This window comes from Synchiropus splendidus, chromosome 12 (assembly GCF_027744825.2).
Source record: "Synchiropus splendidus isolate RoL2022-P1 chromosome 12, RoL_Sspl_1.0, whole genome shotgun sequence".
NCBI classification, from domain to species: Eukaryota; Metazoa; Chordata; class Actinopteri; order Syngnathiformes; family Callionymidae; genus Synchiropus; species Synchiropus splendidus.
In genome coordinates, this window is record NC_071345.1 from 21,039,840 (window position 1) to 21,053,324 (window position 13,485).

Genomic DNA, 13,485 nt, shown 5'->3' on the forward strand with positions numbered 1-13,485 from the left:
AGAGACACAAATGTCGCAGGAGTAAACGAAGTGCTTACCTTCGGAGAAGCAGTGGAAGCGAGCAGTACACTGAGCAGTCTGGGTTCAGGAGGACGAGCTCTTCCCCTGCACTCACATCTGGCTGCGCTGCGTTTGGGACGCGGGGGAGACACGCCTCCTGCCGGACATCAGGGCGCACTGCTCACATTTCACAGCAATTGAAAAGAGCAGAGTGAAGACCATTTAATTTCTTATTATTTCTGCCCCTTATTCTCACTTTTCACGAACAGTGTGTTCAGGAAAATAATGTGTAACCGTGTGGACTCACTAGGTTAAGCCTCACAAGGTTAAGCATTAATTTTCAGTTTCAGTTTGTATCAGAGACCAGGTTAGGATAAGCCATTTCTCTTTTGGGTGGTTAGGTTCAGGGTAAGGCTGGGGAAAGCATTATGGCAATGAAAAACCTCACAGGATATAAACTTATGGCAAAGCATTATGGCAATGAGTGGACAAGAATACAATGTCGTTTGTGTGTGTGTCAGTCCATTACTTATGATCTTAGGAGTTAATTCTCCAGAGAAGTCTTGCAGTTTCTGTGTCAGATCGATTTCCTTGAACACCCTCAATGTTGGTTTACATTTTTAATTTCCTTTGTTTGTGAGTTCTGCATTTTCATGCGCAATATTGCAGTGTATGTTGGTCTCAGTGTGGTTCAATCAAACGGTTGGTAGAAGTTCCCTCTTTTTCTCTGCTCCTCCTCATTAGTAGTTACTTTAAACAGTCTCAGGCAACTTCAGTACTCTTGCTTTAGCAACCAGTTCATTTGTATGTGCTGTGTATGTAACAGAACAAACACAACAACCATGCTAGAAAATGGCTGTGTTGTTTATATTAACTGTTTAAGAAACCTAGAACAATATTTGCATTACTCAAAATGGAAATATATTCAATCAGTCTTCTCAGGTTTACTGATTATTTAATTCTATTTGGAATAATACCGTTTGGATTTTTACCTTTTTGTTACCTCCATTCTGCTTTCGACACTGATCAGTTGCAAGTGTGCTTGGTTGTTGAAGAATAACAGAGATTAATTCTATTAATCTGTGTTATTGTAATGCAGGGTTATAATGTAGTAACCCCGGTACTATGTTTGCACTGAGCAGTCCCTTCCCAGATTGCACACAGATCTCATTAAGTAATTCGATCAGAGAACACAAGAGCGTCCTCATATAACACACAAAAATGAGTCCTCAACAATCAGAAATTACCAGTATGTTTTTTTTAAATATCACTCACTCATAAGATATCAAGGGCATCATTCTCTCTCCATTTATATTCCCATTTATACTTCACGCTAAACTTTAGCACATGTTACCTTGAGCTATTCTGGTGGGTCCACCATCATGAGCTGCATGAAAAAAAACAAAACAAAACAATCATGCTAAATAAATTCTGACAGTAGGCTTAAAATCTGCCACTACTCACCACCAGTGAACAAGGGCAGGGAAATGTGGACTTTAGAGTTTAGTAATCAGATCAACAGAAGACTGGAGTCCTAACATTACATTAGAACAATTGACACGCAGACTCAACTGTGCTTCAGTTGAGCAGACTTTTGCATGGGTTCTACCAATTTGTAATGACCTTTACACTGTTCTTTGAAGTGAGTGGTAGTGGGATGAAGCCTACAGAGACGAATATGGGGAATAAGAAGGTGAAGCATCTTATAATGATCTTTCATGGAGCTACAATCTCGAATCTGTATCTAATATATTATTGTGCATGGCATTAACCTTATCACACCTTGTCACACTTATCACTTATTTCCTTTCATGTGATGCAACCGCTGTTTGAAACTTAAATTTTCTTCCAAGAAAAATTCCATCTTGAACATCTAAGAACCCCAAAATCAACTCAATCACCCCTTATTTGTCTTGATAAAGTCAGCTTGTATGAGTTTCCTTTTCTTTGCCTGGCAGCCCATGACCTATAGACACCAGTGCAGTCAATTAAAATTTGAAAATAATTCACAAGTGGCAGTAGACCTTAAAGAATCATTAGCTAAATAATTTAAAATGTGACACTGAACCAACAATTTTGATAAATAGAGGCATAATAATTTTATTTCTTATGCAGCAAAACAGTTATTTCCTGGTACTGGTTTCTTAGCAGTTGGCTTCCTGGTATGTTGTCTTTGCCGGTGGGAATGTCATTTGCAGCACATTCTCTTAGAATATAGTTTATGGTGGATAAAACATATCTGGGATGACAAGTCAAACATGAGATACTAAGATGAATCAAATTCAAACTGATGCATTCTGCTTTTCACGCCTTGCCCTTCCGTATGCTCTAGGGGATGAGTGCGTGTTTGGTGTGTGTTTGTGTATTACAGAGTGATTCACTCTTCAAATGGTCATGAAGCTCTCCAGCAGAGTAGCTGGTTATCTGTGGCAGAGATTTCATTCTTACCGTGGGGGATTAATGATACTGAAGGTTTAGTGAATGTGGTGAGACGGGTGAGCGAAACACCTGCCAGCCATTACAGTGGGTGATCTGTGCAATGACGCTTACAAAACATGGCAGAGAGTGCTGCTCTGCTTTGTGAGAACGTGATGCATCAACTATCATCAAACAAAGGATCCTGAAGTTAACTTTAGAGTGAATATGCTCATTTCTGTTTGAATGTGTTGTCGTCGTATAAAGTCAGCTGAACCAGACAGTCATGAATTGCCAGAGCCCCTGGTTAAAAGTTGCTAAATCCATAGAAAATGAACATATGACAAAGCTGTTTTTAAAAACAGGAGCAGGCGAGATAGGCTGAAACTCTGAAGTGAAGAAACGGCTGATCAAAGTTCAAAAAGCACATCAACTTCCCAGCTGGACCCTGGAAGAAAGTCTGTTGGAAGAAACTATTTGAGCCAACAATAATGACACTTATGATGCCAATAACAGAGAGATCGGATAAACTGATTGAATGATCAAAACTGATGAAATAAAAAATAAACTGATTTTAACAGAGATGAAGGATCTGAAATGAGAAATGTAAAAAACAATATGACGTGGACGAAAGAAAAGATGGCTACGCTGTGTGAGGAAGTATAAAGTCAGGGAATGGAAGTTGTCAATTTGAGTCATTAAAACTGTAACTGAAACTAAACTAATACTGTAATAAACTTCCAAAATAAAGAAGGAAATAAAATCAGAATCAGAATAGAATTTAAGACCACGGGTGCCAAAATGAAAATGAATGAAAGCATAAAGCGAACCACAGTGACGAATGAGGACGGTTTAGTAAACTGTCTACAAATCTCTCCTCGATCTTCACTGCTGTCACTGAAGTACTATGATTTTCCTCCTCCTCCACTCTAAACAGTAAAACTGTGAACTTCATGTTGCTCACCGTAAGAATCAGGATAAACATGTCAACTGAGGAAGGGAGTGTGACATCTCAAGGACATTTGAGGTTACACTGCCTGGAATACATCTTTCTGAGGTAGTTATATCCAGCAGAATGGATAAAAAAAAAGGGCTCCGACTGCAGCGCATCGTACGTTCTGCTGAGAAGGTGATCAGTTGCAGCCTGCCACCTCTTCAGGACCTGTATGCCTCCAGGACCCAGAGATGTGCAGGTCGGATCAGAGCCGACCCTTCTCATCCTGGACATGGACTTTTGTTTCTCTTCCCTCTGGCAGGAGGCTACGGTCCATCCAGACCAGAACCTCTCGTCACAGGAACAGCTTCTTCCCCTCGGCCGTCAGACTGTTGAATTCGTGAACAGCCTTGTTGTTATTTTATTTTATTTTATTTGGCACCCTGCTTAGCGCCAGCAGCTTTACCCATTATTAGTGTACACATTTCTTTGTGGCAGGGTGGACCAGTGCCTCACTAATGTTGTGGGGTTTCCATGCTGCTTTGGTTGCTTTGGTATTCACACTTTCAGACATCACAGTGACTATTTCATCTAAGACCTTCTCTCTAAAGTTAGTTTCTTGTCATTTCTGGAGCTTAGTTTCACAGGGCTCTCAAGTTTATCAGGAGAGTCATTGGCACTGCAGCCACTCCTCTCTAAACCAGAGGTGACCATGATTGTAACACTAAATCATAAGATTAGATCAGACGAAAAAACTTTCTCCTTCAACATCAGCTTTCTTTGACAGGCATGTGCAACAACAGCAGATACGCTGAGCTCAGTGTACAATTTCAGAGCGAGCGAGTGCAGCCGCCTGACCCCTGCCCCCTTGCTGCCAAGGCTCTTTCGACGTTAGAATGGCAGCGTGACGTCAGAGCCAGTCTGCCTGATGCAGCACACCCCGATTTACCATAATGCATTGCGCATTGGTATGTAACTCGCGAACGCATCAATTGACTCGCTTGCGGTTATTTCAGTGATTCAATGCATTTCCATATATTTTGCTGAATATCAACATATCTATCTTGATAACGTACTGGATCCGTCATGCGTTTTTTACGAGGTTATTCTGGGTAGTGTAGTCTGTCTTGTCACAGATCCGAGCGACTTTTGCTATCAAAAAACTACAAAACCCACAGTTCCTTGTTTGACACGGAACCTGTCTTGATACTTGCCGGCGTGTCTTCAGACTTTTCTACAGGTAATGTCTTCTTTCTCTGTATTTTCTTCATCATTTTAGCTGTTTTACTGCCGATTAAGACGTTTCTTGCATTTATTTAGTACTGTAGTTTCCTTGAGATGACAACTTTTGAGTTTGTTGAGGAGTTGACGGGCGCGCTAGCTAGCTAGCACATTACCCAAACCCTTTCCGAACACTCTCCATAACGTTACTTTTGTTGACACGAACAGGTTGACAACCTTGAATTCACTGTGGCACAGTTTTTTAGCCTGAACGTCATGACAAGACAGGTTATGCTAGTCATCTTACTTGAGCCGTTGTTTGACAGTCTGGTACGATTTGACAACCAGTATTAGTTTGGATTTCGTTATGTCTTTGATAGTAGTTAGGCACTAGCGCGATGTCATTTGGCTTGTTTGTCATTTTTCCAAATTGTGAATACAAGTCAACCTTTTGGGTCGTGCAGGTCGCGGTGGTAAACGTGTAAGTGTATTGAATTTAGGTGAGAAGTTAAATAAAACCAACGAAATTCTAATTCAGTACAAAGAGATACGGTCCAATGTCACGAGTACCAAGTCAAAGTGAAAAAAATGGTTGTAACTACCGTTAATACAGTGTAGAAGTATTTGCTGCCTATCTGTTTTATAGTCTTTCTGACGCTTCTACTTCATACCAGGTGAAGGCACAAAACATTAGTCGATTTCAAGAAGTTGTAATATCAAAAGTCATTGATGTAGGTTTGCAGGACAGTCTCACCGAATTCCCCATGTCTTTTATTTTTTTAAACATTCTAATCATATTTATTACAGCATACTGGCTGGAACATTATTAGGCCATACAACTGTGGCCACTTATGTGTGAGAATACGTTCAACATGTTTTAAATTTCTGTTTGTTCTCGCCCAGAATGAGCAGGTAGTAATTAGGGCCTGGAGTGCACCCATTATTTATATATTTTTAAATTTTATTTACAACTAAATCACACAGAAAATTCTGTTTTTGGTCTTTTAACGCTGCAAATGACAATCATTGCCATTACCATCATATTGTCTGTTGCTCGCACAGGTAGTCAGGTTTGCAGCATCACAAGCAGTGTGATTTATTTATTTATTTATTTTTGCTTGAGTTACAACTAACTGTTTTGTTTTATTTCTACATTGTGATGTAAAATGGTAGTAACATTAGTCATCATGTTCGATTTAAATATCATTTTATTATTAAAAAACAAACAAAACGAACAAAAAACATCTATATTTGTCATTTGATCAGACAACTTTGATGGTGTTATAAATGCCATTACGTACGACCGCCCAATCAAACGGTTCCTAAGTGTGAAGTAAGTTTCTGTGAATAAGTGAACATGTATTTCCATCAGTTTGATGAAAGATAATGGAACCAAAGTCATGACATTGTTTCTTATTTTTACTGCATTTAAATGGTTAGTGATAAAAGTGGAAAAGAGGTCGCAATCAGTTGAGAATCAAATCATTGCCCCAATAAGTGTTACATATTGGGAGGTGCCTGAAGATTCCCAGCCCATGCTTTTTAGGCATTTCATGAAAGCTCAGCGTCTTGTGTACGTAGACTGCTTTCCATCTGCTCACAGCCATAAAGTTATTCCTGCACGACAATGGGAAAAGACAACAGTGGTGAGATCCACAGCTTAATTTTGTGGTGTTTGTGTATCACAAAAGGCTAAAGGTCATACTAAAGTACACTAACGTAAACAGTACTACAGTACAGAATACAGTTTTTCAGAGTGAGTGCTGGGGGAGAGGGATTCACCTCTGCACCTTTGCATTGCTGAATATTATATCCACACAACTCCTTCGGCTTCTATGAATCAAAAGTAAAGCAGAATCATTTTACTCATGTGTTTGTTCCCTTCTTTCCCCAACAGACGCTGACCTACAAAAATGTCTCCTCCACGGCTCACTGGTGCACTGCGCTCCTTTTCTAGTGTCAGTCGGAAGGATGACTTCACTGAGATGCTCTACGATCTGAAGGTGAAATTAGGGGTGCTCCGATCACTCTTTATTTAGCCATGTTTACTTTTGGTAATTATTGGTGTGTATATTCCGAGTTAAACAGTAAAAAAATGTACAAAAGAGAGGCAAGTAATAGAAAAACCTTGCAGCATGCAGCAACAATTCTGTCAAAAGGACAACTGAAAAACATTTAATTCGGCGTGAGACGTCGCACTTTGGTGAATCTCTTGAGACTTCACTATGCCTGTGGAATATTTACATACTGGCCGCTTGTAGTTGGTCCTCTGAGAGAGAGAGACCACTGCATTTATGAAAGTTTCCACTCCAAACATTTTCAAATTTTTCAAATTCAGGTGACTGACAAACGCTGCACCCGACTCCACAATGGCGACGAATTCTGACCTGTGAAATTAATGCTTATTACCTGGGCAATTTGCTTAGTGTTCCAAATGTCACACTTGGACCGGCGTATGTTGCTAAGCGGCAGCTGCGCTAAGCCTGCTGCTGAAGAACCAGTGGTTTCACTGTCACTAGCCCCTAAAACTCTCTGCGCTCTGTCAAGTGCTGATGCTTTAAATGGCGTTTTTAATTTTGACGCGCTTCCCCAGCATTTTCCCATGTATGTGCTGCAGGATGCAAACTTTACATGACAGATTGAAAGAAGCTCCACAGTTAATTGGCTGCACTGTTGCCAGCAATAGTCATTTGTGCAGCGCAGCTCTTGCTCCTGGGCCACATGGCCTAGGGGTTAGCACTCTCGCCCTACAGCAAGAAGGTTGCACCTTCGATCATTGGGTCGGCCGGCTTCGTGGGGACCACTTCTTGACAAAACACTGTCCTCATGGGCACCTTTTGCCAGTCCCCACATGTCCAAACTTCATTTTGAGGATGAAGACTACAAAATAACGAGGTGATTATAAAATTGGGTTTCAGTTTGGTTCAGAGTCCTGGTTAAGGTTAGCCATGTGTTTTGGAGGGTTAAGTTAAGGGTGATAGGCTTGGGAAAGCATTACGGCAATGAGAAACCTCACAATGTCCCCACAGGGATAGCAATACGAACTTGTGTCTGTCTGTGTGTGTCCGTGTGTATTCCCGCCTCTCGCACTACTGAGATGAGCTCCAGCATTCCCCGCAATCCAGAACAGGACTAAGCGATACATGTATTGACTTTTGCTCCTTTGGAGTCAATACCACTTTGCACTTACTGACTTCTGTTTTCTAATGTAGTGAAGGGTTCTTTGGGGAGCACTCCGGTCATCATTCCTTCCATTTCATGCCCTTTTTGAGCCCTTTCGGAGCCAGGCCTATGTCATAGCCTTCACAGTTTTTCCTTCCGCTTTTCGTCTAATTTCAATAAACATCTACATCCTTCAATGTGTAACAGTACCACCTTCACTGATAATGGCAATGCTGGGATCTCACTTGCCCTACATGGTATGTATGGTAAGAGAGAACAAAACACTTAAACAAGATGATCCATGTCCACAAACCATGATGCTCCTTTTTGAAATTTCCTAACATTTGTTAAAACTCTCTACATGACTGGAGTGAAATCCCTACTTGTGGAATGAGCTTTGCAATACCTAATTTACCCTGCCTTTTGGAAGCAGGATTGCCTTCACGACAAGCTTTGGTGAGAGAAAAGCAAGCCAAATTTAAATACATTTGTGTCAAGTGCCTCGTCAAATTTGTGGTGTTGAAGTATTCTGGTGGTTTACCTTGGTGGTTGACTCTGTGCAAATAGCAGTTAAATTTCCATTTTCCTTGGCGGAGAAGTACAGGTATTGCAAATTGCCTGACTGGCTCACTGTCTGTGGCTGCCGCAGAAAGGGAAGTCTTCAGCATCAGCAGCAACAAGTAGTTATTATCCGGGGAAATGCCAGTGACTGTTTTGTTTTGCGATTGTTACACCATGATGTGCAATTTAAAGGAGTAAGAAGATAACTCACCATATATGAATATAAATAGCATGTTATGAACAAATAAAATCTGTGTATATTTGTCTTTTGTTTGGACGTTAATAACTACATAATAATTAGACATATTTCCGGGATAAATCGGCCGATCGCTCAGTGCAGCCCTTTGCATTTCATCATAAACAACACCAGGTGCGCTATGACATATTATAATGATAGTTGTGCATGCAAGCATTTTTTTAAAAATCCCATCAACCTGTACAAGATGTAAAATGTTGAAATGAGGTGGTTGGGAGGGCACTTAATTCTAGGAAATGCCAACATACACTGAGACAAGTCCTGCTTCTAGCACATTGTACCGTTGCATCCCGGATATACCTACTAAAATGTCATTAATACTGCCTTGTGCAGTCACATTTTTATAACAGTTATATTGTTTTTGATTTGACTGATTATTTTTTTCTTTTTCTTGCTAACAGACTAAACGTCTGAAGAGGCAGGAGCTTTTTGTGAAACAGGACTTGACCTGGCAGAAGATTGTTGGATTTTGCACTGACACTCAGGATCGTGTCAAGCATCATACTGCAAGTCAGGAGCTGAAGAGCCTTCTTCACGCAGCCAAACGGATAGGTAATGTATTTATTTATTTATTTATTTACAGTGCCTATAATGAGTATTCACCCCTTGGATCTTTTACCCTTTCAGAGCTTTCATAAATCAATCATGGTCAATAAAATTTGGCTTTTTTAACACAAAAAATTATTGGAAAAAACTCTTAAATGTCAAAGTGAAAACAGATTTCTACAATGTGTCATGTGTAATGTCAATGAAATAGAGATATATATATACCGTATTTTCCGGACTACAGAGCGCACCGGAATATTAGCCGCACCCACCAAATCTACGAAGGAAAATGGATTTTGTTCATACATAAGCCGCACCAGTCTATAAGCCGCGGGGGCACCGTTGCTGTCTGCGCCACAGAAAATGCATGAGGATCACTTCTAGCGATCCTCTCGTACTAGTTTTGAAAACGGGGTCCAGTGTCGAGACTGACTCATGAAGCAATCTTGCCAATGTTCTGAACTCCAGTCATGAACTCCTCACATCTTATTTACATTTAAAGTGCTCAGAAAGCGCTGTTTTCACCCTCCAGTAGATCGTCTCTGTCAGCAGAGCTGCGGACACGCGGGCGACAACAGCGCAATTTGAGCGCTTTAAAGGTAAATAAAACGCCTGTGATGTCATCGGTTTGATGTGACGAAGCTCAATATTTTTGCCAGCAAAGAGCATGCTCATTAGACTGTAAAAACTCGGGATGCTCCGAGAGACAGGGAGAGCACTCAGCTGAAGTAGCTGTCTTCAACTTCTTTCATGAAAGTTCTCACTCTGGACGGTTGCAAACGTTTCAGATTCACCGCGAACGCTGCATCTGACACACACAAGACTGCAGCGGATTCGGCCCCGGTTGATTCCGTCTTAAAACGACACCTGAGAAAGGCTGCTCATCTGGCGCGGTGAAATTAATGATTATTTCTCGGGCAATATGCTTCGCGTTCTGAACGTCACGCTCAGACCGGCGAGTGTCGCGAGTGACCGCTGGTTCCTGTAGTTTCACTTTCATGAGCACCAGAAAACTCTCTGTGCTCCGTCAAGTGCTGGTGTTTTAAATATCATATTGAATTCGTGGCGTTGACGCCCTTTAACGTGCATGTCCTGCAGGATGCAAACTTGACATGACAGACTGAAAAAAGCTTCCGCATTAGACACGCCGTTACCAAGCGAGTGGCGAGTCGGGAGGGAGGAGCGGACGCATCACAAACCGCGGGCGGTGCCTGATCAGAACGGCTGCTGACACATGTGCTCGGATTTTGTGACCGGCAATGACAGGCAGTGGTCGTTATTCACAGATCACAACGAGTTCAGCCTTTCATAATTGGTGGCCGATTGATTGAAATATCCCTGTAAAAATCAATATATTAGCCGCATCGTTTTATAAGCCGCAGGGTTCAGACCGCGAGAAAAAAGTAGCGGCTTATAGTCCGGAAATTACGGTAAAGAAATATAATTGTTTGCATAATCACCCCCTTTTTAAGTTAATGGTCTAATTCTATAGAAGTCCGTCAAATTCTTGCCAATAGTCTCACAATTAGTGAAATGAAGATCGCATAAGTGGTGTGGGTGTGCTTCAAGTGACTGAGGTATAAAACACCTGTGTCCCAATGGTACAGACTAGTGAATCAGTATTCTTGGTGACAATTACACCATGAAGACAGAAGAACACTCCAAGCAACTCAGGGAAAGGGCGAGTGAGAAGTATAATTCAGGGGATGGATACCAAAAAAATTCAAAGGCATTGAGCATCCCCCGGAGTTCAGTGAAATCCATTATCAAGAAATGGAAGGAATATGGCACTTGTGTGAATCTGCCTAAATCAGGCCGCCCTCGAAAACTAAGTGACCGTGCAAGTAGGAGACTAGTGAGAGAAGCAACCAAGACCCCTATGACGACTCTGAAGGCGTTACAAGCTTCAGCTGCTGAGATGGGAGAGACTGTGCATATAGCAACTGCTGCCCGGGTTCTTCACGACCCAAAGCTTTATGGGAGAGTGGCAATGAGAAAGCCACTGTTGAAGAAAAGTCATATTAGAGCTTGACTAGAGTTTGCCAAAAAGCATGTGGAAGATATATATATATATATATATATATATATATATATATATATATATATATATATATATATATATATATATATATATATATCATCACCGATACAATCACATGGATTGACAATGAATTTATAATCAAAATGATGAGACCTTCTGTGTACATGATGTGAAAACATACCTTTTTATATACCTCTTTAAGAAGACAAAAAATAGGAAAAAAACAACTATTCATCAAAAGGACAACTGAAATACATTTAATTTGTGAAACGTTGCACTTAGGTGAGTCTCTTGAGTCTCTTGAGTCTCTTTTGCTATGTCCATGAAATATTTACATGCTGGCCGCTTGTAGCAGGACAGTGAGCACTGCATTTATAAAACTTTCCACTCCAGACGTTTTTTAAAAATTTCAGATTCAGGTGGCCTAAGGTCTCTCTTGAAACTGTTTTATGATGATGCTTATTCGTGGAGTTTGTCTCGAACATCCTTATTTGTTTATGTTTAAATATAATAGTTAACTAAGTGTAGAGATGAGGAATTCAATGTTTCACGTCTCTGGTAGAACCTGGTCGTGTCCGACAGACTGCTCTACCGGCTTTAGCTTTCCACCCCCAACACAAAAAAGTAGGAGGAACACTGAAGTTTCTTGTGTTAAAAGTACCTGTAAAACTGTGCATCAGGGTATAGTAATCCATTTTTCTAAAGGCTTTATCTCCTGTCTTCCAGTGGGAGATGAACATGGCAAAGAAGCAATCGAGCATGCCGCAGTCTTTTTGTTTGAGACCTTCCACAACAAAGATCATGTGGGCACCGAAGAGACTCGAACCATCAAGCAGATGTTTGGCCCTTTTCCTTCTTCTGCCGCCGAAGACGTGTGCAATTGTGTTGCACGGTTGATTGCCTTACTTGGAGACACTCAAGTTGAAGACTTTATGCAGTCACAGAGCTCATCTCATAACTCTCAACAAGGACCCACATTTGGTCACTGCCTTCCATTCTCTCATGACAGCTACACACTGGATCCTCTGGAGGAGCTGTCTGACACCCGCGATGAAACTTTGAACTTGGACCTCATAGACCTCCTTAATAATATACAAAGGGGTACTAAAGCTGCCAGTGGGGAGGTTTACAGCTCAGGGACATATGCTGACGGAGCCATTCTAAGAGCAGAGGTGGAGAAGTATCTGGAGAGTGGCAACATGATTTCTTCAAGCCCAGAAGAGTTATGCACGTCCTTGTTTGAGATGCTCTGCTCCCACAAGACCAACGATGAGCTGCAGAATGAGGTTTGTCATTCATTTTTGTTCAAATGCACAGGCCCCTACATGTCATAAGCAATATATGATCTGTCTGCCCACTCCGCCCACTCATTACCATATTTGGCCGCGTGACGTGCCACCCATTTTGCTCATTACCATATTTGGTCCCATGACGCTCCGCCCACTTTGTTCATTATCGTATTTGGTCGCATGACGTGCCGCCCACTTTGCTCATTACCATATTTGGTCCCGTGATGTGTCGCCCTCTTTCTTCATTACCATATTTGGTCGTGTGGCGCTCCGCCCACTTTGCTCATTACCATATTTGGTCGCGTGATGTGCCGCCCTCTTTGTTTATTACTGTATTTGGTCCCATGAAGCTCCGCCCACTTTGCTTCCCACTTTGCTCATTACCATATTTGGTCGCATGACGTGCCGCCCACTTCGCGCATGACCATATTTGGTGCCGTGACGCTCCGCCCACTTTGCTCATTACCATACTTGGTCGCGTGACGTGCCGCCCACTTTGCTTCCCTTTTTGCCGACCACTTTGCTCATTACCATTTTTGGTCGCATGACGCTCCACCCACTTTGTTCATTACCGTGTTTGGTTGCGTGACGTGCCGCCCACTTTGCACATGACCATTTTTGGTCGCGTGACGTGCCGCCCACTTTGCACATGACCATTGTTGGTCGCGTGACATGCTGCCCACTTTGCTAATTACCATATTTGGTCGTGTGACGCTCCGCCCACTTTGCTCATTACCAAATTTAGTCGCGTCATGTGCCGCACACTTTGTTCATGACCATTTTTGGTCGCGTGACGTGCCGCCCACTTTGCTAATTACCATATTTGGTCGTGTGACGCTCCGCTCACTTTGCTCATTACCAAATTTGGTCGCGTCATGTGCCGCACACTTTGTTCATTACCATATTTGGTGCCGTGACGCTCCGCCCACTTTGTTCATTATCATATTTGGTCACGTGATGTGCCGCCCACTTTGTTCATTACCGTATTTGGTTGCGTGATGCGCCGCCCACTTTTCGCATTACCATATTTGGTTCCGTGACGCTCCGCCCACTTTGCTCA

General features: G+C 41.9%; 3 protein-coding genes across 4 annotated transcripts in view; 1 reads left to right on the forward strand and 2 right to left on the reverse strand.

Annotated features, from left to right (window-relative positions):
• Positions 1 to 98, reverse strand: part of grik2 (glutamate receptor, ionotropic, kainate 2) — a 172,203-nt gene extending 172,105 nt beyond the window's left edge. The window contains exon 1 of the mRNA XM_053882152.1: positions 39 to 98. The gene's annotated coding sequence lies outside the window, so the exon portion shown is untranslated. The remainder of the gene's footprint in view (positions 1 to 38) is intronic.
• A 4,384-nt stretch (positions 99 to 4,482) lies between these two features.
• ascc3 (activating signal cointegrator 1 complex subunit 3) overlaps positions 4,483 to 13,485 on the forward strand; it is an 82,074-nt gene continuing 73,071 nt past the window's right edge. The window contains exons 1-4 of one of the 2 annotated variants that reach the window (XM_053880155.1): positions 4,483 to 4,589; positions 6,468 to 6,573; positions 8,951 to 9,101; positions 11,863 to 12,422. In XM_053880155.1, the coding sequence (XP_053736130.1) occupies positions 6,484 to 6,573; positions 8,951 to 9,101; positions 11,863 to 12,422 (801 nt within the window). In that variant the 5' untranslated portion in view covers positions 4,483 to 4,589; positions 6,468 to 6,483. Of the gene's footprint in view, positions 4,590 to 6,467; positions 6,574 to 8,950; positions 9,102 to 11,862; positions 12,423 to 13,485 lie in introns of those variants that run through there. The other variant, XM_053880156.1, reaches the window with a different exon arrangement.
• The window catches only part of LOC128767860 (cilia- and flagella-associated protein 45-like), a 28,461-nt gene continuing 21,067 nt past the window's right edge, over positions 6,092 to 13,485 (reverse strand). Inside the window, exon 12 of the mRNA XM_053880159.1 lies at positions 6,092 to 6,187. The gene's annotated coding sequence lies outside the window, so the exon portion shown is untranslated. The remainder of the gene's footprint in view (positions 6,188 to 13,485) is intronic.